The 26,741-nt window shown below is 46.3% G+C and overlaps 1 protein-coding gene across 5 annotated transcripts in view; it reads left to right on the forward strand.

Moving 5' to 3' along the window:
- Nucleotides 1–26,741, forward strand: part of Rin2 (Ras and Rab interactor 2) — a 115,890-nt gene that overhangs the window by 67,522 nt on the left and 21,627 nt on the right. For all 5 annotated transcript variants that reach the window (XM_006500269.1, XM_006500270.3, XM_006500271.4 and 2 more), the window contains 5 exons: nt 5,463–5,655; nt 9,517–9,628; nt 11,931–12,003; nt 19,193–19,284; nt 20,766–21,926. In XM_006500269.1, the coding sequence (XP_006500332.1) occupies nt 5,463–5,655; nt 9,517–9,628; nt 11,931–12,003; nt 19,193–19,284; nt 20,766–21,926 (1,631 nt within the window). The remainder of the gene's footprint in view (nt 1–5,462; nt 5,656–9,516; nt 9,629–11,930; nt 12,004–19,192; nt 19,285–20,765; nt 21,927–26,741) is intronic.

Genomic DNA, 26,741 nt, shown 5'->3' on the forward strand with positions numbered 1-26,741 from the left:
TTGGAAAATTATGGACTGAATTTATTGTGCTAATATTTTTCTGACTGAAACAACCTCACTTCAATTTTGATTCACTAAGTTTGTTAATAAATTAATATATCTATTTTGTTCTTTTTTTTTTCTTTTTGGTTTTTTGAGACAGGGTTTCTCTGTGTAGTCCTGGCTGTCCTGGAACTCACTCTGTAGACCAGGCTGGCCTTGAACTCAGAAATTCGCCTGCCTCTGCCCACCGAGTGCTGGGATTAAAGGTGTGTGCCACCACCGCCCGGCAATATATCTATTTTGGACAGAGCCAGGAATCAAAGCCAAGACCATGCCCATCCTAGGCTACACACCCTAACCTCACATTGGTATATGTTTTTATTTTACCGTCTCACATTTCATTGGTGAAAAAAACAAAACTAAACTATAAAGTCAACATAAACACTTCAGATGTGTTTGGATGAAGCATGGGAGAAGGAACAGTGTGCTGGGGTGTTCAAGAAGGCATCTGGATATTCCGTGGTCTCTAGAACTGGTGCTGCACTGCGGACATCCAGGTTCTGATCAGAAAGTGAAAGAGTCTCCCCTTGAGTCTGCTACGCAGCCTCAGTTTCTTGGAGATGAGCCTAATCCTGCTGATTCTAATGAAACTATGTCCAGCGTCATCCTGGCTGTTTTGCTGAGAGCTCTCCTTCTCACTGACCCCTCTACCTCCTCCAACTATTAATGTCCAGTTCCCAGAAATGAAGAAAGTGAAAAGGCCCGTCATCCTCCGAAGAGCGTTAAGTCAGGTGTGACCTAGGGGCAACAGGTGCTTGAGAGCTCTGTTGGAATACTCAGCTGTCTAACTCAGAGCCACGATGCTGGGCTGTTGTTTCCATGGCAACAGATGTAGGCTATGAGTTTTCCAGTGGGTATTTATTCTCCTCCCATTGTCCCCTGCCCTCTCCTGCTTCCCACTCTCTTGCTAACCCCCCTCCCCTCAAGTAGTCCCTTTTGCTTTCATGTCATATGTGTGCATTGTTAAATGTAGATGCTTCACATGAGAGAAAATATACAATATCTTGTCTTCTGTTACTCTTTTCCGTCCCTCCTCCATTTAAAACCCCCTGTGTCCTGCTGGACTCCTCCTCTTTTCCTAATGGTCTTTCTTCCACTGGACTTAGCATACATTCACAATCCTTTCTTGCTCTCGGGCAGGTGAGCCTTAAGGCAGAGTCACCACCTGGTGTTGAAGGTACCATTTACAAATAAAACAGTAACGCTCAGAAAAGGAGCTGGCCCAGGTCTCACATGTCTGGACCAGCTAAGAGAGAGACTTCAGGCTTCCACCCTGGAGGCTGGCCCTTGGGCCAATACACTGTGACCATGTCATTAAGTGCCTGGATTTTATCATGTGATGCCTTACTAACGTTCTGAGCCATGCAACCTCTGTCAGCATTCATTTACATAGAGACACCTGTCTGTCTGTCTTAGAAGTCACTGGTTTCTATTACTCTCAGATAGGTCTGTATTGGGTGGAATTCTGCAGAAGCAGAGGGATTCTTGTGCAGATGGTTTCGAGAGAGAAGAGCTTGGGAGCAAGGGGATAGACAGAAAGGGAAACAAGGCCCACAAAACCAAAAACCAAACAAACAAACAAACAAGCCAAAACCTCTAAATCTCACTCCAGAGACGCCCCATCTTGAGACAAGAAGGTCATGCCTGCTGGGCAGTGGTGGCACACGCCTTTAATCCCAGCACTTGGGAGGCAGAGGCAGGCAGATTTCTGAGTTCGAGGCTAGCCTGGTCTACAGAGTGAGTTACAGGACAGTCAGGGCTACACAGAGAAACCCTGTCTCAGAAAAAAAAAAAAAAAGTCACTCCCTTCTCCAGCCACACCTGTATGTCTGGAGCAATGATTGCTTCCCAGGGAGATGGCACAGCAATCTCAACCTGTAGGTCACCACCCCCTTGGGGGTTACATATCAGATATTCTGCATATCAGATAATACATTATAATTCATAACAGTAGCAAAACTACGTTTATGAAGTAGGAATGAAATAATTTTATGCTTGGGGATCACCACACGAGGAACTATATTAAAAGGTCGTAGCTTTAGGAAGGTTGAGAACCACTGGGTTAGATACAGCTTCACAGGCATTTCCAGGAGAATGAGGAGGCTCTCCGCTGTTGGTAGCCAGTGCCCCTAACAACCAGGGTGTGGGCTCCTGTCCTGGAGAGAGAACTCAGGAGGGGTTGGGAGCATGCACCTGACAGTCCGTATTTCACCCATCAGCTCTTTTCTGAAGATTATCCCTGATAAAAGCCACTTTGTCCTGTAATAATACGCTATAAACCTCACGTGGCCGGTTAGATCAAGTCAATACCAAAGACTAATTGCCAGGTCTAATTTATGGTTTCTTCTTTATGAGGCTCCATGAATCTTACTCACCCTCTTCCTGTCTGGGCCCTGACTGCTTAGGCTGAGGTCAATCATCAGAGCAAAGAGCATTAAAAAAACAAAACAGAAAAACCTCAAGCTGGGGAGGAAGGTTCGTGGGATGTGACTGTCTGGGGAGAAACAAAACACCTTCTTGCCTGACACATGGGAGAGGAACGTCATTGTGTTAGACACTGTCAGATTTGGACTTGTTAAAATATGGTAAATTAGTGTTGACTGGAAATGTTGGGCTATGGTTTTTGAGTTGGTTTGGTTTGGTTTGGTTTGGTTTGGTTTGGTTTGGTTTGGTTTGGTTTGGTTTGAAGTGCTGAGGAACCTACTGAGGGCTTTGAACATACTAGGCAAGTGCTGTATTCCCATATCTCCCTGACTCTGAAATAATGATTTTGAACTTCAAGCATCTCTTTAGTGGCATGTTACCATCCCCTCCTCCAGCCCCCTAACAAAAACAAACAGCTAACTGATCAGAACCCAAAGTGCACGTTTCCTACTTAGCTCTGCAGCCAAGTGACACATACATCGGAGTCCTCAGATGTACAAGATGCATGTTCCCCAGAGTCTGGGAGAACTGCAGCGGCTCTGGTCCACCAGGACCTACAGAATCAGAATTGTGGGGGTCAAAACCAGGAGCCTGTGGCTGCACCAGTCCCCAGAGGATCCCCACACTCAAAAATTTGGCAAGGTGTAAAGCCTTTAAATGTGGGTCCAGTTGGATTCCCCTGCATTCTCATACCCACATCCTGCCTCAAAGTGTCATTGACTTGACCTGGGGAGCAGTGTCACTATTGACTCTTAAGTTTCTCTGATGATCCCTGTAAATGGCCAGGGTAGAGAGGCAGTGGTCGTCAGGTAACTCACCTGTGCAAAAGGGATTTTAGCATCAGCTTTCCTTGGAAGAGTTTGTTCTTTTACCTCTTATGAATCGTCACTTTAGAACACCCAGAGGGACTTCAGTGGCTTTTGCATAAAGGACAGCTGTAATCTCACTGGCTTGATCTCCTGGGTTCAACTGATCTCTCTACCTCAGCCTCGTGCATAGATGGTGCTTTAGCTATGCATCTAGAAGAAAAATGAAATATGGGGCTGTTTAGATTGGTATAAAACCAAGACACTGGGGCCAGGGGTGGGATGGTCTTCCCAGGGCTCTGGTTCTGTCTCCATGATGTCAGCACGGCTTGGCTGTTTCTGAGGCCTGACATCACCCACATAGACAATCTCATGTCTCCTTTCTGCAACCCTCCACTCTTCCATCCTCCCCAATCTTGAGGCTTTATCTAGTGCACACCCTGGGTGTGTGTTTGATGACTGAATATATCCCACACTGAGCATGCGTTCCTGCTGCCTGTTCCAGGACTGTGCTAGGGACTTGTTCATTCCAAGTCAGGAACGATATCAGTGTTAGGAGAAGGAGAGAGTCCCCAGAGCTAAGCCACCTTGGACTAGAATTTCAGGACTCTTCTCCCTAGCACGTACATGCTCTTGATCAAGATCTGGCCTCTGATCCTTTTTTTGTGCTGTGTTCTGTTGTGTTTTTGAAACAGTATCTCACCTGTAGCCTTGGCTGGCCTGGAACTCACTATGTAAATCAATCTGGCCTCCAACTCAAAACCAGCCAAACTTCTGGGGTTAAAGGCCTGTGCTACACACTTGGCTGCCTTGGATTTCTTGGTCCTTCTTCCTCCATTTCTAAGTGCTAGACTTACACCGGTCATACGTGTGTGTGCCTAGACCATCACCCTCTTTAAAACCAGCATCATAGTACATAGTGTGGTACTTCAAGAAGTAAATGATTGATTGCACGCTGGCAGAGTCCAGCAGCTCCATACATCCTCAGGCTTCAGTTTGCTCACTCCTCACCTACAGTTAAGTGTTGGCAGTGAAGGAGGCTTATTTGTCGATATGATTCACAGACCACAAAACCTCTCCATTTGTAGGACATGAGTCATTCCGGAGTTTTTAGTGGATTCATGACATTGTGTAGTCCTTGTTGTTACCACGTACCACATTCCCTACAACTCCCAAAGACACCTGGTACCTGTTTGTAGTTGATTCTCATCTCTCTCTTCTTTAATCTTAGCCAACCACTAACCTACTTTCTCTCCCTAAGACTTTTCCCATTCTGAACTTGTACAATTGAGTCAGATAATACTGTGACCTTAGCTCAGTGCCCCGTTGCCCCACCACCACAGCAGGTGACAGACTCACACACCTGGCTCTTCTCACTTAGCATGCTGTTCTCCAGGGGCATTGTGTGGTAGCCTTCCACTTTGTAGCTGAGTAATCTAGCTTAGCCTCTTATCAGTAGTCACATTTTGGGTTGCATCTCTGTTTTTTTTTTAATGTTTTTTTTAATTGTTTATTTGTGGGGTTCGGGTTGTTTGTTTGTTGCTGTTGAGGCAAGTTCTCACTATGTTCCCCCATCTGACCTTGAATTCACAGAGATCTGCCTTAGCTCCACTGCCTGACTGCTGAGATTAAAGGCATGTGCCACTTCACCACACCCAACTATAAAAAGCTTTTAGGGCACATATTTGTTGGCTTTTATGAATAATGTCATATAATTTTACGAACATCGCATACAGCACCACTGAATTATGATATTTTATTATCCATAATGTTGGGGATAAAGAATATTTAGGTTTGTAAGAAGAAATGAAAACCAGTAATTTAGATACAGAACAAATATCCTTAAGTGTGTTTTGACTGTAATACAGCTCAACAGAACTTGTGTTTGTGACAAGTGCTTTTAAGCATTGAGACTTCAGGCATCAGAAAGCCTGAAATTTAGCAGTTTGAAGTTCTGTCCTCCAAGTAGCAAATACTTTAGCCCAAAGACAAACAAGCCTAAGCCAAACAGTTTATGGTACTTAGGACCTTTTGAAAATACGGGAGAGTAAAATAAGAAATGAATCTGTCCTCCATACTTTTTGACTGGAGGGCGGTGACCCCATTGTATACATATGCTGTGACAGATCTGTCCAGTAAGTTTCAGGGAACAGCATCAGTCATTGAGCCCTGTTCTTTTCTTTATTCTAGCATGGTGAGACACAAGGATGGTGGCTACTCTGAAGACAAGGATGGGAAGACATGTCCCCGAGACTCTGGCTATGACAGCCTCTCCAACAGGCTCAGCATTCTGGACCGGCTCCTGCATACCCATCCCATATGGCTGCAGCTGAGTCTGAGTGAGGAGGAGGCAGCAGAGGTCCTGCAGGCCCAGCCTCCAGGGGTAAGAGCCAAAACTCGGGAGCTGAGGCAGGTATGCTGCTGCCTGACAAAGAAACAGTTGGGAAAATTGCCAGAAAGTTCTTTCCAGCTCCTGGGTCATATGGCTTCCAGTATAGACATCAAATACAATGCAGGAAAACTCTGGTCCATAAGGCAGTCTCTAGGAGTAGATTCCTTTCCAGGCCTGTCTTCATCTTCTCAATTATGGGACTGTATGGCTCAGCAGGGTGCCAGGGCATCAAAGGAAGGAAGCGGAGCCCCTGGCCAGAGGTCCAGGCCTGACCTTCTGAGCCTGCTTCTGGATCCCTGGTTGTCCCCTATGCTCTTCTTTCACTCTGAGTTAAGAAACCCTGTGAGGTTCAGTCATTCATCTGGGAATACAACCTTAGAAAGGTCTGTGACCAGAGGCTTGTCTTCTTGGGCTGCCCGTCTTCTCCTTGACTTTTCAGTAGCTTTCCATGTCAATCAAAATCTGATTGTGTTTCAGCAGCTACTACCTATCCGCGACCATTGCTTCCCCTTAGTCAGGCTACTCACTGTAGCTAGACATGGCAGCTTATATCTGTAATCCTGGTACTTGGGAGACTGAGGCAGAAGGATCTAGGTTCAAGACCAGCCTGGGCAATGTAGAAAAACTCTGTGTGTGTGTGTGTGTGTGTGTGTGTGTGTGTGTGTGGGTGTATGTATGTGTATGTGTGTAGTATATTTTATATATATGTATATATATACATATATACATATATACTATATGTGTGTATGTATGTATGTATATATATGTGTATATATATATATACACAAATACATATATATACATATACACATACATACATATATGGCACTAGGGAATAGCTCAGTAGATAAGGCACTGGTCATATAAAGTATAAGAACTAGAGTATGGATCCACCAGCCAATCTGTGAGCTCTGGATTCAATTGAACAATCTCAGTAAATATAGCATAGAGTAATTGACAAAGATACCTGATATCAACTTTGGGTCTAAATAAATAAATAAATAAATACCACTTCACGGCTCCATTTCTTAAAAATAAACAGCAACAGCAAAACATTATTCATTGTGACTGGCATATCCTGTGTTGTTCACTGTGATAAGGTCTCACCTATATTGTAGCTATTTAAGTTCTAACACACTACAGTGAATGAAAATAGCAGCTCAGTTATGGACTTTCCCTAACCACATTTTCAGTACTCAGGGCTCACAGGAAGCTGCCATAGGGGAAGGTTCAGGATAGAGGCTCTCTGTCACTGTAGAACATCACTCTGTGCGATGTCCACTGCCAAACAGAAGACAAATACAATAAATCACAGACAAAATAAGGCTTAAAGCGTTTGATAGATACAAATAGATACAAAGTAACTAAGCCATACATGGATAGTATGGGGAAAAATTCTATTAACAGCTAGCTGAGGAATGTCATAGCAGCAGGGTACCAAATTCAGCTTTAGAGTCCTGCAGCTGCTAGGGCCTACCTCTGTCACTCTCTGTCCTTAGAAGTGAATCTGCCTGTCTTTGCTTCTTTCTTCCTTCCTAAATACAGAAACAGACAGGACTAAGAATTTCATGACATCAAGACCACTGGGGCTGTCAGTGCAGAGGTGGGCCTGCCATGTGCTGCTGTGTAGGTGGAGTCCTCCCAGCTCCAGGAAGGGCTATGAGGGGCACTATTTGATCATCCTTGGAAAGAATTCCCTAAGCAGCATACTGAGCTGTTGCCCCCAGGCTTGGTCTCTATGGTCAGAAACTTCTTCCTGGGAGCCTCTGCTTTCTACCAGTTGATTTATGTGCTTGTGCATCTCTGCCAAAAGTTCTGAAGCAGGACCTTACCAGGTAGTAGTTCCCCACCCTGCCCTGCTCCCCTCCTGGGTGGGGCATAGCCATTCCTGCTGAGGCTTGTATGAGGAGCAAGCTAGCAGAATAGTCTCTCTATCCACGTACCTGAGCTCTTGACAGAGCTTTCCTGACAAGATGGGGCAGGCTGAGGACAGGCGCCATGTGGACCAGAAGTGATGGTGGGGACTGAAGGAAAAGCAGGTGGCTAGAGGCCTGGTCCTGGTGGCGTGAATGTATGAATGTACTGAGGATGTTTCGGTACCCTTAATTAAGCAAGAGGTCTGTGGACAGCTCTGTAAGGAGCCTGAGTGTGGAGATAGTTGGTTTGTCTGGCCATGCAGTGTCTGTCATACCTACACAGCACAGGCTTTTGCCAGGCAGAAGCAGCTACAGATAGTATGTGAAGGGGGTAAGCAGCTCTGCTTCAATACAGAGTTACTCACAGAAACAGGACCAGGGTGGATGCATTCTGCAAGCCTGACTTTGTCAGCCCCTGTGACGTCAAGCCTGGAGAGTGTACTCCTGTTCCCCTGGTCCCTAGCTGGTCTCCAGGGAAGTCCCCATGTTTTGTTTCATACAGGGTTTCTCTGTGTGGCCTTGGCTGTCCTGTAGAAGGGAGCTGTGCTTCATCTCTGCCAACAGCCGCCTCTCAGAGCTTGGATCCCTTACCCCAAACACATTCACCCAGGATGTCATTTGCAGGGCTTCTGCCTCAGTTTTAATTTGTCCCAGAGCCCGAGTGATCAGATATGTGAACCAGGAGAGTTCCATGGATGGTCTATTGTTACTGAGGGGTGGGGGGGACTCAAAAGATTTTCTGGTCACACCTTCCCCCAATAAGCATCATGGGTAGTGTAAACATAAAAAGAAAGGCAAAGATCTCCAGGGTGGGGGTGGGTGAGGGGGTCAGCTGTGAAATACTGTAGCAAGAGAGAGAAGGTGAGCGTGTAAGGTTCGAATGCAGAGGAAAGAGATAATTAGTGTGGGATCTTTAAGGAAAAGGGACCATTTGCTATAGACAGGGACCAGGACTTAGCCAAGGCCACCACACTCTGCACTTCACTTGATGTGCAGGCAGGTGGATGATGCTTCCTGGAGCTAAGAGGACTCAACCTACACAGCAGAGCATGGCTGGCCTGCTTCTGCACTGGCAGGCCCAGTGGCCTTGACGTCGTCACTGGAAATTGTTTTGGTCTAAAACAATTTGGTGAAGACAGTGTTGGGACCAGAGAGAGCAGCCTCAGTGTTGGCTGGGGTGACCGTCAGAGACCTGATACCTACCTCCCAAATGATGCAGCCATTGTTTTCCTTCTCAAGGTTTTTGCCATTGTCTGACTTGACGTACTATCTCATTTTTCAAAAGAAGCTAGAAATTCATATTCAAAAGCAAAACCTAAAACTATAAAATAACTGCTTTTTTCACTCTTAGCAAATTCGAGTTCCTCTCTCAAATTTGCCATGAGCTCACACATTTGCCAGTGAACTCACAGTTTACCATCTACAGTTTGACCATGTGATCTTTGTTTAGAATTTGTTTCACCCACCAATACAGCTATTTGAGACAGTGCAAGAGTCACCAGAATGCCAGTGCAAACAAGGGATGGGTAAGGTTGGGATGGGTCAGAGTGAAAACAGGGTTCCTCTAAGCCCCTTTTGAATACGTTATTTTCATTTCATGTGCATTGATGTTTTGCCTGCATCTATGTTTGTGTGAAGGTGTCCACTCCTCTGAAACTGGAGTTACAGGCAGTTGTGAGCTGCCACGAGGGCACTGGGAATTGAACCCTGGTCTTCTGGAAGGGTAGCCAGTGTTCTTGACCACTGAGCCACCTCTACGGCCCCTAAGCCCCTTTTGAAAGTGAAGTGTGTTCAGTAAGCTCGGAACTTTCTCTGTAGAGTGTCCTGCACCGAGCTGTCTATGGGAAATGTTTTATTCACGGGGTATCATATATAGGAAAAAGCATGCACCCGGGTTTCAATCTTCTTAACATGTGTTTTGTTTTCCTTCTCCTAGATCTTTTTGGTTCGGAAATCCTCCAAAATGCAGAAGAAAGTCCTCTCCCTTCGCCTGCCCTGTGAATTTGGAGCACCTCTCAAAGAGTTTACTATAAAGGAAAGCACCTACAGTAAGTGCCAGATAGTGAGGGCAGAGCTGACGGGAGGGAGCCTGGACTTTGATGCAGACAGATGTGTCTAGTCCTGGCCTTTAGCTTTGCCTTTCCCATCCCCACAGTGAGATGATGTTAACCTCAGAGCAAGTCATAGGCCAGTTAAACAACCCATGCAGATTGTGTGCACCCTAAGGCTTGGCACATGATAGGGGCTGAGTGTAGACTTTCTTGCCCTGTCCCCTGTTGGGTACAGTGTAGATTGGGTGCCCAGGTTTACTGATGACTAAACCATAGGGCACCTGCAGCTACAGAGCCCTCTTTACAAGGTCTAAAGCCAAAACATGTATCTACACATCTTCATGACTAAATGAGCCTCGAGCACACAAGTTCCCTCCAGGTAGCCACTGTTCAGTCTTCTATGAAAGGCAGTTCATCAAGATGAATCCAGCCCCATGGGCAGATGACGAGCTGGAGATCTGCCGAGACTTGTTGCTTTGCACTGTTAGGTTTTCTTTCTGTTGTCTACTTTCTGGTCATTGAAAATGTGGAGTTTCGAGAGGCCAAGTTTTAAATAAAAGAGGGAACACACAGTTCTGAGGTACTGCCAGTCTCCAAGAAAGGGTCAGGAAATGAATCTGCACAACAGAGTGGGGAGATCTGAAAATTCTAGGTTAGCGAGCTGAGGGGTGAAGGCCAGGAGAATTGGGGAGCCCCAAGGATGGAGCGTGGCTTGGTCCCTGTATTTGAAGGTGCTGAGGCTAATTGACTGGCAGGCATGAGATTACTGTACCCTCGTGTCCAGTCTCCTTAAGCCAATAATAGCCTGACATAGGATCCATGGACGTGACATTTCTGGCACAGGAAACCCCTGCCTGCATACATGGTCTGCTTCTGGTTCAACCAGGAACTCACACAGTCAAGGGTGACTGGGAAACAGGACTCCTGGGGCAGGCTGAACCTGGGGAACGATTAAATACAGATTGAATGTCAGAGATAATCTGACAGCACGATTTAGACCCACAGCCATTTTAAAGACAGTGGGTGTACAGTGAGTTAATAAATAATGAATTTACGTTAAATTGACCCCCGTTATTCTGAGTTAGCTTTTGAAAGGTTGCTGGCCCAACCAGCAACAAGTTCTCCTGGCTTTTAAATCCCTTGCAATTCCCAAAGTTCCCCACGACAAAGAAACCACTTCCTTCCCTCTGAAGCACACTGTTGTCAGGAAACCTCGGGCCCCACCCCCACCCCTGTTTATTGAGTTTCCTGAAGCCAGAAGTTTTGCTTTTTATTTTTTTCCTCCATCGGATTCTAAGACTTCAGTCATCCGCTCTAATCCTCCCCAAGGGACTTACAAGTGACTGAAAGGGCTAGTTTGTACAAAGTCTTATCCTATCCACCATGGCTTACTGCAGGCCCAAGTCCCAAGATAATGATATCTACCCTGCTAGCCTATATCCTATACAAATTGGGATGGGAGAAGGGCTTACTACAATAACAGATATTTTAGCATTATTTCTGGACACTTCCAGAAATATATTCATGTATATTTCTTTCACGTAAGATATTTCATTAAATACACATTCTATTCTACTGTCATCCTTCTGACTGGCAGGGAACTGTTCCTGTTTATTTCACAAGTGAGATGGAGGTGGTTGGCCAAGGTGTGAGGATTAGAAACCAAGCCACCCCTGCCTCCACCGTCTGGGAGCCATACATGAGGCAACAGCACCTTGTCGGAAAGCATATTTTATTTGGGAGCTTGTGTGATGGGGCCAGGCAAGGGGCCCGGACTTGCAAATCTTTATATAGAATGTTTCTCAGAACTGATTTCTAGAAATCTTAAACCGACCTCCTGGTTCACGTCCCTCTGCCTTGTGCCTACATGAGAGGGCTCCTGACTTACCAGAGGGAGTATGGCACTGAAGGTCCATGATCTAAGAAGAAAGGTTGGGGTGGGTGGACCTTTAACCCACTACTGCTGAGTGTTGATGGCTTCACAATACAGCCAGATGAGCCCTTGCCCCTGCCCAACTCTGTGCTCTGAACTTCAAAACAAAGGTTGTTGTGCAAGGGAATGTTTACCATGCACGGAGCGTGTGCTGAGAGTGAGTCAGGGAGACCGCCCTCGGCCTCCTGGCTGTTTAAAACTGGGTCTGGCTGTCAGACAACCCCCTCACAGCTGGTTTGGATAAGCTGCACAGTAGTCTAAGAGGGTGGAGACAGGCCTACATATGTTGTGTTAGATGCCCTTCCTTCCCAGACACACTCAGGAAGATCCAGCCACCTTCTGGAATCTCTCTCTCTTTTTTTCTAGCCTTTTCCCTGGAAGGCTCAGGAATCAGCTTTGCAGATTTATTCCGGCTTATTGCCTTCTACTGCATCAGCAGGTAAGGATTCTAAGCATCTCCTGACTTGAAGGACCCGCTCGATGTATGATACCGTCTAGACATTTGTCTGGAGAAGGCTGGTCACCTACGAGGTGTCAGGGAAGGATTTGACACTTAAGGTGTTCACCCCATTCCGGTATTAAGCTTAAGATGGAAACAGCTGCCTGGCCCTCCAGATGCAAATTCTCATTAACATGTTTTTTTCTTCAAGCTGGCCCCATGACTTCTGATGGCTAGACCCATTTACCAGGAGACATGCCCACACAATACATAAACACATACCCACATACTGATGTACCTACCTGTATAAACACGCATCCATAAGAACACAGCAGGGGCAAGGTGTGTGTGTGTGTGTGTGTGAGAGAGAGAGAGAGAGAAAGAGAGAGAGAGAGAGAGAGAGAGAGAGAGAGAGAGAGAGAGAATGAGTACACAAACCTGTAACTTATCAAGGTCTCCAATAGTGTTTTTGAAAACTCCAGGGGACAGAGCCCATTCTCAAGTATGGATTCTTTAAACCAACCCATAAATCCTGCATGTCTTCTTCAGGCCACCTGGGCGCTCACACCCTTTCCAGGGCTGAAAGGATGTGAGTGGTAGGTTTCCATTATTATTCTTTTCTTGACACACATAACAGCTTTTCAAAGTCAGTGTTCTTGTGCCAGAGGTTGTAGCTGACTGGTAAAGCGTTTGCTTACAAAGCCTGAGACACCGGGTTTGATCCTTAGCAATGCCAAAGAGCAAAACATAAAAACAGCCAAGTGAAGCCAGTGTTCTCGCAGTGATTAATCAAAGAAACTCTTGCTGCCTGCAGAAGGTGGCCTTGCCTGCTTTCTTCCCTTCCTCCCTCCCTCCCTCCCTCCCTTCCTTCCTTTCTTCTTTCTTTCCTTTCAAGTTTTTATTTTATTTTATGCATGTGAGTATTTGCCTGAATGCATGTCTGTGCACTACACTCACACCTGGTACCCACAGAGGTCAGAAGAGGGCGTCAGATCCCCTGGAACTCGAGTTATGGATGGTCGTGAGCCACCATACGGGTACTAGGAATAGAGCCCAGGTCCTCTGTGAAAGCAGTAAGTGTGCTCTTAATGGTCGAGCCAGTTCTTCAGACTGGTCCTTGCCTGTTTTAACCCAGGCAGAGCCCGGCCTGGCTTCTGTAGCTTTTCTGTTTGCTCACTTGCAGTAATGACAGGGAACTATCTTTTCAGAGCTCACGACTCACGGCTGTCTCACTGAGCCTGGAGAGTCATTTTGGTTTGGCCCAGTTTATTTTAACTTAAGGATTAGATTGTTTGGCATCCATCATCCTGTTGATTTTCTCTGCCCAGCATAACAACTAAGCTCTTGGGCTAGCTGAAGCTGCCCAGTGAATAGCCTGAGGAAGAGCAGGCATCTCCTGAGGAGACCCTAGCCCTGCTCACTAGCAGGAAGGAAATGAGGGCAGCTCCCAGGATGGACAGTGCCTGCGTGGGGAGCTCTCCCAAAGGGACGCTCCAGGGTAGGGTCACAGTTCCTGGGACCTGTGTGCTTCACTCCTAAACATCTGAGGGACAACTGCTCATAACACGTCTTTTTCAATTAAGAGAATGAAGACATTGCCTAGCTGAACACTACACCACTTCTCTTTCTTCGGCATTTTAAAACTCAGCTAAATATATTCGTACTTAATGCACACTTTTGTTTTGTTTTGGTTTGGTTTGGTTTTTTTTTGAGACAGGGGTTCTCTGTGTAGCCCTGGCTGTCCTGGAACTCACTTTGTAGACCAGGCTGGCCTCGAACTCAGAAATCTGCCCGCCTCTGCCTCCCAAGTGCTGGGATTAAACATATATGCAGGGCGATGTGTGTTGCAGTTGCAGTGCTGGGTATCACACAAACCACAAACTGGAGCTGCTTTATGCAAATACGAAGCTTTGGGGTCAAAGTTTAGAACAAGAGTATGGTATTATTAATGTATTTATATCCTGACCATTCAGGATTATATTAAAATTGTGCGAAAAGCAAACAAAACCTTTAAACAGTTGTGAGGTATATTATCTCAAGCACTGAAATTCTCCAGCTTCCTTAAGCGCTGCATAACTAAAACCAATAGCAACCCGATGCTATGATGATTGCAATTTCTGTCTCTAAAAGGTTTAAAGGAAACATGTTACCCAAAGACATAGCCCCAGCAGCACCCACCCCTTCCCTCAGCCACCCCCACCCCAGGAGACCACACCCCATCTGGTCTCAAGCCACCCAGGTTAGAGAGGTTGTCGGTGCTGGCATGTCAGCCAGAGGTGAGGCTGGCTGTCAACTCTCCTTCCAACTTTGCCTTCCAGTAATTGTGCTGCTGTTGGGGAAAGAGCCTTACACCCACAAATATTTGGCAGCCACAGAGAGTAGATCCCGTCTCTGTCCTCTATACTTAGAAGCAGGCCACAGTACCTGCTAGAGTAGCCAGGCAGGCTGGTGATTAAAATTCGTAAAGTAAAGGAAGGCCATTGGCAAATTACTAAGCACACTACACACTTGAGGTGCTTACAGAAGAATCCAGCGCCAACATTTGTAGGTAAAGGGGCCTGAGAGTCATTTCTCCTTAGCTTCCATTACTTCTCTAATGTTCCTTACTGACATGCTTGGTCATCAGTGGTTGACAGGATCCAGTCTTAAAGTATTTTCTTAAGATTTATTTGTTTTATGTATATGAGTATACCCGCAGCTGTACAGATGGTTGTAAGCAATCCTATGGTTGCTGGAAATTGAATTCAGGACCTCTGCTCACTCTGGCCGGCCCCGCTCGTTCCAGCCCTGCTCGCTCCGGCCCAAAGATTTATTTATTATTATATCTAAGTACGCTGTAGCTATCTTCAGACACACCAGAAGAGGGCATCAGATCCTATTACAGATGGTTGTGAGCCACCATGTGGTTGCATGTAAACTCAGGATCTTGAGAAGAGCAGTCAGTGCTCCTAACTGCTGAGCCATCTCTCCAGCCCAACAGGATCCAGTCTTTCCAAAGTATTTCTGAAGTTTCCTACCTAGTTGCCAGTAGGGAATTCATCATGGTGGGTTCCCACACAGAACGTGTCTGGTGTGCACGGACAAAAGAATCCACAGTGAGTGGGCACCCAACTTGCAGTGTTGGATGAGCTCAATGGAAAGGACAGTTGAGAAAAGAAGTAGTGACTGCCACCCATCAGCAGCTGGGACATTGCCAGCACAGTACAGAGAAACAACTGCCTCTCACACTCAATTGTACCCCAGCATCAATTGTAACTCTGTTAAGAGGGTCTCAAAAGGTCTGGGCTGTGCCACATTCTGCATGTCCAGTAAGCCCCCAGGTGATACTGATATTGCTACTGGGCTTGGACCGTACTTCTGTTTTTGTTGTTGTTGTGGTGGTGGTTGTTGTTGTTTTTCGAGACAGGGTTTCTCTGTGTAGCCTTGGCTGTCCTGGAACTGACTCTGTAGACCAGGCTGGCCTCCAACTCAGAAATCCGCCTGCCTCTGCCTCCCAAGTGCTGAGATTAAAGGTGTGCGCCACCACCTCCCGGTTAGGACCGTACTTCTAATATTGAAATAATAGCTTATGTCTTGCATATTTGTGCCAGGCACAACAGGCACATTATCCCTTGCCCTCCTGGCAGCCTTGTGAATTAGAACTATAAGAGTGAGGTGCTTTCTTACCATCATATAATCAGAACCCAGCAGCTCTGAGCTGCTGTAGAAATTGCTGGGGTGGGGCAGTGGTAAGAGCGCTGGCTGGTGTGCTAGAGGACTGGTATTTGATTCTTGGATCACAGCTGTCACTCCAGTCCCAGGGAATCCGACATACCTTTCTGGTCTCTAAGGGCACTGGGCATACATTTGGCAAGATATACATGCAGGCAAAAACTCATAAGGGAAAGAAGCAAATCTAAAGAAGAAACAAAACTAGCAGATATAGAATGCTGCTGAATAATATTAGTTTCTCTTTCTTTAGAAACAAAACATACAGAGCAAAGATAAAATAAATCTAGATTGTGCGTGTACTGGAACTCTTGGGAGAAAGTTCTGTATGTAAGATGTTGGTTCTGTTTTGTTATGTGCAAACTTTAACATCGGGGCTCCTTTGTTTTTTAAATGAGGTGGAGATAAGAAAGAAGTGTGTGTGTGGAGGGGTGTCATGCGTGTGTGTCATGGGTGAGTGTTAAGATGCTGGGTACTCCAGTGTAAGATGGCTCATGTACAACATCTAATTGTCTAAATAAGTCAAAACCTACAACCGTCTATTAACAAAAGCCAGGTATAGCTTCCTGTCCTATGTCATTAAGAAAACCCAAGCCGTCAGATGATGTTTAGACTCCAGGCAGCATGCTGAGCTAGGGAAAAGCTTAAAATAAACATAGGCTGGTTTTGTTACACGTTACTTTTCTCTGCATTGCATAAAGAAAGTAGATTTGAATGGACTGAGTGAGGTTTTTACAAACACGTGTTTGCGATATACTTTCATGTTACAAGATTCTAGTTCTCATTGATCTCCACTTCAGGTTAGAGCCAGGGTCACTGCCCCAACAGGACACTGAAGAAACTGTTCACAATCTCAGGTCAGGTGTAAAGGCCTCATGGAAGCAGGAGTCAATCAGGGCTGGAGAAGCAGCCTCCTGACATCGGAGTAGAGCATGGTAGAGTTTGGGTGACACAATCGGGTGTTAGAACACCCTTGCTTTGTTATTTTCATGGACTCTGCAGCTTTGTAATTGACTGTCAACAGCTTTAAGCGTTCCAAGATTTTTCCAGCCGCCCAGATTTGATCTAGTTCATTCCACGGTGTTGCCTAATCTCACCATAAACAACAGGATGATCTGGTGTGTGATTCTCTTCAACAGAAACTTGCAAGGCATGGTTTTGATGACAAAATAAGAGGCGGGAGCTTCCGTTTCTATCGCTCACTAACTCCGTGCCTGCCACAGTGACCCACTTGCTGCTGTTCTCCATGTAGCAGGCCCTCCCCATCCCAGGCCCTGTTCACCAACTGTTCCCACTCCCTGGAATTGTCTTCCCTGTGTGATTTACTCACTGGATACATCTTCTCCTGCTTGTGTGTGTGGCGTGTATGCATTGTGCATGTGTGTGGGTGCATGTGGGCAGGGCACACATGCATATATGTGCTATTGCAGGAATCACCCTCAGTGGAACATCCACCTTACTCACTGAGGCAGGGTCTCTCAGCCAAAGCCAGAGCTCAGCACTATGGCTATTCTCACTAGGCAGCTTGCTCTGGAAGTTCCTTACCTCTGCTTTATGAGGCTGTGTTACAGGGGTCATCTACCCGCCTGACACTTACATAGGTTTAAAGGTTCTAAATTCCGGTCCTCAAACTTGTGAGGCAAGTGCTTTAACTACTGGTCATTTCTTGAGACCCCCTTTCTCCCCCAGACTGTGTGGGTATGTGTGTATATATGTATATATATATGTATATTACATAAAATCTGAATTAACTATTTAGAAATCTTGGCCTAGGTTCCAATTGCTTTCAAATACTCTTTTTTCTTTATTGGCTTAATTTCTTTTTTAAAGGGTGAGTGGGGAGAGGGGGGGTTGCTGGTGCCATGGCGTGCATGTGGATGCCGGATGCCAGAGCACAACTCTTGGACTCAGGTCTCTCCATTCATCTTTCCATGGGTTTTTTGGATCAAGCTCGGGTGTCCAGGTTGGCATAGCAACAACCTTTATTCACTAGGCCATCTCACTGGCTGGCCCTCTTATATTTTTATTTTTATTTATTTTATTTTTGAGGCAGGCTGTTCTGGAATTTGCTGTGTGGCAAATTCCAGCTGGCCTGGAACTTCTGATCCTCCTGCTTAAGCCTCCTTGTCATACACAGTGCTGCAAGCGTGCCTCCTAACACCTGGCTTCAAGCAGTCTGTTTCCCCTTCACACATGTTTTCCCATGGTCTGTGGCCCTTCCCATAAATTCTGTACATAGCTTACTTGTTTATATCCTGGTAGTGTTCATTGTCTTGGTTCTCTCCTCTGGCAGGGACGTGTGTTTTCTTCCTAGCCCAGAACAATGTCTGTTTCTCCTAGCTGATAATAAACATTTGTGGAGTGAAGGAGTAGATAATTAATTTTTATAAGTCTAACAACACTATCAATAAATAAATAAATAACACCTTTTTGTTTGGGTCACTGTTGTCTTTGAATATGACATTCACCTGGACAGGGGCTTGTGCTGACACCTGTGTTAACCTTATGAGTTCTAAGAGCTTGGTTCTCAGCCTTGCAGATGAAAATGAGCAGCTGTTTCTTCCATCTGCCTCTCCCCTGTCTGAGAAACATACCATGGCCCATGCATTTGCTCCTGAAGACTTTATGCCCTGACCATGGCAGGATCCTGTTGTCGGCTTGGTGCTTTCCTATTAGGCTTGTCACTCTCTGGGTCCCCTCTGCATATGGCACATCAGCACATGGTGCCATGATCTTTGATGGTTGTTGACATGAGGCACCTGAAACTTACCTTCGAAGGTTGATCCAATGGCAAGTGACATCCATGACCTGGGAGTCCCACCCATATTGCCTGAATCTAAGTATGCAATTTGTAATATGACTAGACTGACACCCCCCGCCCCCCGAGACCTATGTATGTGTACATCCAAGTTAGAGCACATCAGCTGTAAAACACAGTAGAGACTTTCATTTCCAGCACACAGAGGTCACACGAGTGATCTCCAGTTGGAATGTGGCACAGTGAAACTGCATTCGATACTTCCTTGCCAGCAGATACTCACTTGCTGAGCGCCTGCTGCCTGTAAGGTGATGGGGATTGATGATCGAATGTCCCTGTCTAGAGAGGAAGAGTGCAACACGAGGGTTGGCATCTCGCCAAGCGGGTCACCCTGCATTGCAGGAGTGATGAGATTGCCAGCATAATCATTCTGATATTGAACTCTGCACCCCTAATGCTACCCATCAGGGAGACTTGATCATTGGCACAGATTCAATCAAGCAGCCTTGTGTCTCGGCCTGTCCCACAGTGGGATAAATCAGATGAGAGTCACCAAAAAGAGAGAAGGTCTGGTTGCGTGTGGTATGGTGTCCACTTGAGATGTTTTCGACGGTTTAAGATGAAACATTTCCAGAGTAAAAAAATAATAATAATAATAATGTAAGAGAGAGTCACCAGCCAAGTAATTACAAACCTTCTCTCTCTCCATTTTGCTTGCAACAGGGACGTTTTGCCATTCACCTTGAAGCTGCCTTATGCCATTTCAACAGCCAAGACGGAGTCTCAGCTTGAAGAACTAGCCCAACTGGGACTAAGTAAGTGGGTGTCCGTGCATGGCTCTATCTTAAAATGAATCCCTTGTGGCCCCATGCTACATCAAAAACACTTGTAAGAATCTCACTTCCATAACAAAATGCAGCTCATGGAACCATGAGGTCCCTGAGTCACATTTTCTAGGATTCATTACCCAATGCCCATCCGACTCTCAAATACTGGAGCTAAGTGTGCCTCGGTAACCCCTAAATCTCCTCTCATCAAACTAGCAGGGCTCCCCAGAAGTAGTGAGCTCAGCATAAGCCTGTTTGAGATGCCAGAGCCTTCCCTTCCTGTGGCGTCTTTCTGGGGAAAGGCAGCACTAAGGGAAAGAGAGGTGCAGTGTGGGGCTTTTATCCTCAGTGGTACAGAGGCACCTCTGCTACTCTGGTGCTGTGAGGAGAGTAAGGATGAAGATCTCTTAATGACACCTGTCTCTTCCCCTCTTAATCAGCTATACACACACACACACACACACACACACACACACACACACACACACACACACACTGCTGTGGGCCATGTCCCTCATCCTACCTAAGGTCCTTACTCAGGCAGGTGGGACTCACTGTAAGTCTGCTTCTGCTAGTCGCCCCACCCCCACCCCACAGCAAGATTCTACCACACAGTGGCTGACAATACACACAGTTCACCTGGTTTGACTTTACCCCAATGCTCTGGCAGAATCAGTATGAGTTTAACTTTAGTTAAAATATTTTCCTCCTAGATGGAAAGAGAATTCTTTTTAAGATTTTAGGACTTTGGTTTTTGGATAGGTTGACAATCAGACTACACAGTGTTTGATGTCTAGAACCTAATATGAACACACACACACACAGACACACACACTCACTCTGTATCCCTAGTCTACCCCCTGTAGGGATGGGACCCTTGAATGCCGTTTTCCCTCTTTGTTGGGTTTTAATGCTGAATCTGTAAAACCACAAGTAGGTTGTGTAATATCCCCCAGGCCCAGCTGCTGGTCCTACCTCATAAAGGGGAACTTGGAGGCCAGATGGATTCCTTGGCTGGCCGCCTCCTCCTTGGAGGGCACCCGGGAGAAGTAGATTGGAAAGGGTGGCGTTGCTCTCTAGGCTAAGTGGGATTTTGAAAAGCACAGGCTCAGTAGTTCCGTGTCTTTTACGAGCTTATCCTGGACTCATTCCAGTTTTCTTTGTCCTTCTTACCTGTGTGAAGGGCTGGGCTGGAGCTGCCTGTTGGCTCAGCCAACCTTTCTCAAAGGCTTTGAAGGTGAGAGGCCCCTGGTGGCGTCTCCCTGTGAACCCATAGCTGCCTTCATGCCCTTTCCAGTAAGGGAAAGGGGGGCGGAGAGGATCAAAGGAAAAAAGCAGACCCCAAGTTAAGCCCCTGTTGCCCCACAGTGTGTGTGTGTGTGTGTGTGTGTGTGTGTGTGTGTGTGTGTGTAGGAATGTCCCGAGTGCACTATATTTACATTCTTGTCTTTGCTGATAATGACTTACAGATTTTTGGAGCTCCTCGGCAGACAACAAACCCCTGAACTCCCCACCTCCCCATAGGCCTCTTCCCTCAGCCGGCATCTGCCCTGCCTCCTTGCGTCAGCTCTGCCTTATAAATGGAGTGCATTCTATAAAAACCAGGACGCCTTCGGAGCTGGAGTGCAGCCAGACCAACGGAGCCTTGTGTTTTATTAATCCTCTTTTCTTGAAAGTGCACAGCCAGGACCTCAGCACAGGCCCAAAGCGGCCGAGCACAAGGACTCCCAACGCGAATGGCACCGAGAGACCTCGGTCCCCCCCACCCAGGCCCCCGCCACCCGCTATTAATAGTCTGCACACAAGCCCTGGGCTATCCAGGACTGAACCCCAGACGAGCATGCCAGAAACAGTCAACCATAGCAAACATGGGAACGTAGCTCTGCTTGGAACAAAACCAACTCCCATCCCTCCACCCCGGCTGAAGAAGCAGGCTTCTTTTTTGGAAGCAGAAAGCAGCGCCAAGACCTTGACTGCCCGCCGGCCCAGCCGGAGGTCGGAGCCGGAGCCCGAGCTAGAGCTGGAGTTAGAGATGGGCACAGCTGGGCACGCAGGTGGAGCCCCGCCTAGGGACGCCCCCGGGGATTGCACAAGGGCGCCGCCGCCCGGCTCTGAATCACAGCCACCACCGTGCCATGGAGCCAGGCAGAGGCTGAGCGACATGAGCCTTTCCACTTCCTCCTCCGACTCGCTGGAGTTCGACCGGAGCATGCCTCTGTATGGGTACGAGGCTGACACCACCAGCAGCCTGGAGGACTACGAAGGGGAGAGTGACCAAGAGACCATGGCACCTCCCATCAAGTCCAAAAAGAAGAGGAACAGCTCTTTTGTGCTGCCCAAGCTTGTCAAGTCCCAGTTGCGAAAGATGAGCGGGGTGTTCAGCTCCTTCATGACCCCTGAGAAGCGGATGGTCCGCAGGATCGCCGAGCTGTCCCGGGACAAATGCACCTATTTTGGGTGCTTGGTGCAGGACTACGTGAGCTTCCTGAAGGAGAACAAGGAGTGCCATGTGTCCAGCACCGATATGCTGCAGACCATCCGGCAGTTTATGACCCAGGTCAAGAACTATTTGTCTCAGAGCTCTGAACTGGACCCCCCTATTGAGTCACTGATCCCAGAAGACCAAATTGGTAAGTGCCCTTCTACCCATTTCAGGCATAAAATGTACTGTAACCCTTGTCAGCCGGTGTGTCCTGTTAGTTGTCTGGGATGAAGTTTAACCTGGAGTTCCAAATGACACACTCTCCCATCTGAATTGAATGGAAAGATCTCCCTTTTTTAGGCAGATGCTACACACCAAGCTTCAGATGTTTAGAACTGCAGAAGGATTCTATCCAGGGGTGGGGGTTGTACCACTTTGAAAGGTCCCAGTTGCTGCCTGCTCTTGCTCTATGCGTGTGACACATCTGTTGAGCATTTTCTGGCTGTGCGTCCTTCTGTAACCTGCATGCTTACTGACAGTATTTTTCACTGTCTTTCCAGAGGTTGTGGGTGCTTTTGTTTTGTAGCATATGCTAGGAGTATGAAGACTAGGGGCGAGGTGGGGGGAGCACACCTGTGTCCAAGCCCCCCAACCCAGAGAAAAGAACACAGACCAACCCTCAGGGACCTTGTTCCTGTCCAGCCTCAAGTGGACCTCCCTGTTGGTTTTCATCCTACAGAGTCTGTATTAGGCAGTGTGGGAAGAAACAAGAAATAGGAAAGAGAAGTTTATTTGGTGTACCTTTAAGTGACATAATTCGAAGATCACATGAAAGGCATTCTCTCCAGAGTCAAGGGGAAATGCTTTCTTTGTAACCTCACAGGAGAGCTGAATTGTTACTTTGGTAAGCATCTTGCCAAGGCAAATTTGAATTTGGCAAGCAGTCTTTTTTTCCAGGGCGGGAGTAGCCAGGGTTTTTGTAGTTGTTGTTGCTGCTGCTGCTGTTGATCGTGTTGTTGTTTTGTTTTTGTTTCACGCATTGACTCTTAAAAGGTTAATTTCAGAGACTTCACTCAGTGGGCAGCAACAGCCAAGAGTTTACAAACATTTCCATGGTTTAGCTAAACTCAGATTTCTTCTTTCTGATTGGGTGTGTTTGTCAAAAGTAGTAAACAGTGTGTGGTAGAGCATGTGTTTCTCTCTCTCTCTCTCTCTCTCTCTCTCTCTCTCTCTCTCTCTCTCTCTCTCTCTCTCTCTCTCTCTCTCAATTTGAGCAGCTCTTTGATTTGGTCACAAAAGACTCAAAGCCTTGTTTGTTTTCTTGTGGGACTCTGACCTAGCCCAGGGTTCTGTTTGGGCGTGGCTAAAGGAGCTCGGGTGCTCCAGAGAAAGTGGCTGAAAGGAATGTGCCTTTGTGCTACGCCTAAGAATGGAAATCATTTTCAGGAGACTTCTGCAGAATGCAGAATATCCACACAAGTTCCCTCTTTCCCCTGCAGCCCGAGAGTCTTTTCTCTCCTGAAGACCCCTTCCAACATCATGTTCACAGGGACCCCTAGTAAGAAAGGAAACCCATCTCTATAGAGCCTCCCATTTGAACGAGAAGCCTGGACAGGCTGCTTCAGTGAGCGCTCTCCTCCCCTTCCGTACACACCCTAGTCAAAATGCTTTCTATCTCTTGAGGAATGGAGGAAGGCAGATTGTATGCCAGCCCACACCATCTAGTAGCTGGTAAGTTCAGAGCTTGAACTGGTATGAAGCTCTGTACTTAGTGGCCCAGATCAGCCTCGAACCGCCAGTTCTCCAGCCTCAGCTCCCAAGCCCCTGCGGTGCCAGCCCTACTGCATGTGTTTGTCCTATCATTGGAAGAGTTGTGACAGTTTGCTAGCCCTATGCTGTGGCTAAAACATATATAAAAAACCAATTCCAGGACAACCAGGGCTATACAGAGAAACCCTGTCTCAAAAAACAAAAACAAAACAAACAAACAAACAAAAAAAACACAAAAAAACCATCAAACGTTGTGCTTTTCTATTGGTTTTGCTGTTGATTTGTTGGTTGTTTGGTTGTTCGGTTTTGTTTTAAGTCAGAAGTCTAACTGTATTTCTTAGCCTGGCTGCACAGTCTAGAGTCCAGTCACCCTGCTTAGTTTCAGGGCTTGCTGGGAGTACAGAGATGTGCTGCCATACCCAGCCTGCTTTGGGATGTTTTGTATTTTCTTAACATTTGCCTGAAGGCGGGCAGTCTTTTCCTGTTGCTTCATGAATGAAAACCATAGTGTTTTGAAAGGACATTGAAGAACTTTTGAAAGTAAGGAGAAGGCTAGTGTTGCAGAGGTCAGTCTGAGAGCCACACCAAGGGGGAAGAAGTCGATCCTGGTTATTAGAAAGCCAGTCAGTCCCCTTCTATGTGGAAGTGACTAAATTAGGACTCTGATGAGAACTTTGAGTTAACCCGACATTTCCCTATGTTGAAGGGCTGGGTGGCTTCCTATGGACTTGTTGATATAAAGACACTTTTGAGACTCTTTAACCAATATTGGTATATTTCTGCATATATTGTTCAGCATTTGCAAGTTCCAAAAGAGGCCAGGTTGTGTAGAGCTATGTATGGGCCTGGACCTGTAGGGGAGTGGTATGCAGCCCAGGTCTTCTGATCTCTGGTGCTCTGGTGAGTGAATGTGTGTGTGTGTGTGTGTGTGTGTGTGTGTGTGTGTGTGTGTGTGTGCGTGTGCTTGTTCGTATATGCTTGTTCCCATATCTCACTATCTCACGTCCTGGAAGGAATGCAGTAATCTTCGTTGTAAGCTATCTGCAGAATCTCAAGCCTCAAATTTGTTCTGAACAGGTGTCTGAGTACGGAGAAAGCTTTTCAGGAATGTCATCTGGGTTTCTCTGCTTCAAAAGAATTTCTTCCTGTCTTCCTTTCTCACAACTTCTGGGGGACCAAATATAGGAGATGGGAATTCTAACTTAATCCCAAACTTACAGAAGGTTCACTCCGAAGCCAAGGAAGTGGGAGGAGGTGTTTCATGGGTTAATCCCTGGAGAATCAGAGCTGTCATTCACAGGTGAAGTGACCTCATGAATTCTGTGGACAAGGATCTCCTCGGTGTGTGCCACCAGTGCTGGTACCGCCTTCCAAGACTGGTTCTTTAGGAGATGGGTGGGTGGGAGGAGAGGTCTCAACCGTACTCACTTTGTTCAAGTGTCTACTGCTCTCCTTTTGAGTGTTTTCTACTCAAGTGTCAAGTTTTCTTTTTGCAGTGAGTCAATGTCAAAATAAACTGTCTGTGGCCATGTCCTAAAATGGGGAATTTTCATTCTACTGAGACTGTCCCAAAGCCCTGCCCTTTAGTGGGTCTTGAGTATATATAATTGCCTGGCATCAGCTTGGTAAGTCTGTTGAACAATGGCATTAATGAGGGTGTGCCCCTCTCTCCCTTCTTTCCGAGCCCACCAATGGGCTTTCTTCTAGGCAGCTTTCACTCGGTCTCCCACCTCCCACCACGAGGTGGGAGAGGGATGAACAAGCCAGTGTTTTTAAAAGGACAGGACACACTTCAAGGCTTTACCTAAAGCTCTGCAGTCAGTTCTTAACTGGCAGAGGGAGTCAGACTCCTAACTGGGATCCCATGGTATAAAGGACCACAGTGGATGAGTGTGACCATACGTTTACCCCAAAAGTCATTCCTTGTTGGTATTCTTGCTTTGGTTTCTGACTGCCAATGAGAGAGAGAACCCATATTATCTTGGTTTATTTTTTTTAATCTATTTATCAAACTTATAGCAATATTGGGAGCTTTAATTTTAGTAGAACGGTCTTTCCCCTTTGACTTGGTATCAGCCTTGGGGAACTCTTCCTGTCTTTAAGTTTCATTTCAAGAAAAGCAAAATTTGTCTAACTCTGAAAATGTTAGTAGCCCTCAGAGTTTCTATTTCAAAGAAAATGTTCACCACAGATGACTAATTCTGGCAAAACATCCAACTCTCCATATTCCTAACAATTAGCAGTGAAAAACGAGACAATATCATGTTTTCTTTAATTGCTCTAAACTAAAACATGCTTTTTTTCAAAGAGTATTTCAGTTCTTTGAAGAAGCATCCTTAAACTCAATTCCCACATTTGTCACAGAGCACATCGATTTCTGTATTCAAAAGTGATTTTGGCCGGGCGTGGTGGCGCACGCCTTTAATCCCAGCACTTGGGAGGCAGAGGCAGGCGGATTTCTGAGTTCGAGGCCAGCCTGGTCTACAAATGAATTCCAGGACAGCCAGGGCTATACAGAGAAACCCTGTCTCGAAAAACCAAAAAAAAAAAAAAAAACAAACAAACAAAAAAAAAAAATGTGATTTTGTTTTTTGATCTTTGTTGGTTTCCCCGGAGAGACAGTGCTGAAATGTGTTTGAACTGCCTAGAGGAATGAAGAACTCGTAAAAAGGGAACATTGAGAGCCTGGTGCAGGGACACTCACCTACAGTCCCAGCTATAGGAGGTTGAAGCAGGAGGATTATTTTAGCCCCAGGGTCAGATGTGGATCTGGGCTACCTAGTGAGAAACCCCACCTCTAAAAGGGGAGGTCCCACCTCTAAAAGGGGAGGTCCCACCTCTAAAAGGGGAGGTCCCATGTCACTTTTCCAAGTTAAGCAACCACTGCTACTTTGGTTCAGAGTCTGCCAAAGGTTTTTGGTTTGGTTTCGTATCACTTGTTTGTTTTGAGTGAAGCCATTGTGTTTTGTTTTGTTTTTAATGTGTTTGTTTTGTTTCATATAGGGGTTCCAGTTTTGTTTTGTGGGGGAGTCTCCATTGGCTTTGAATTTGTAATGTAGACCAAGCCGGAACTCATTATGTACAGTCTAGAGCTCACTAGGTAGACCAGGCTAGAACGCACTATGTAGACCAGGCTGGCTTCAAATATGTGGCTTTCACCCCAGCCTCTGTTTCTGCCTCTCAAGTTCTGCTGATTCGGTGCTATTTTAAATGCGTGTTCAAGTCCGGCACAAGTTCCAATGTCTCATGTAAT

Source organism: Mus musculus, chromosome 2 (assembly GCF_000001635.26).
Source record: "Mus musculus strain C57BL/6J chromosome 2, GRCm38.p6 C57BL/6J".
Classification (NCBI taxonomy): Eukaryota; Metazoa; Chordata; class Mammalia; order Rodentia; family Muridae; genus Mus; species Mus musculus.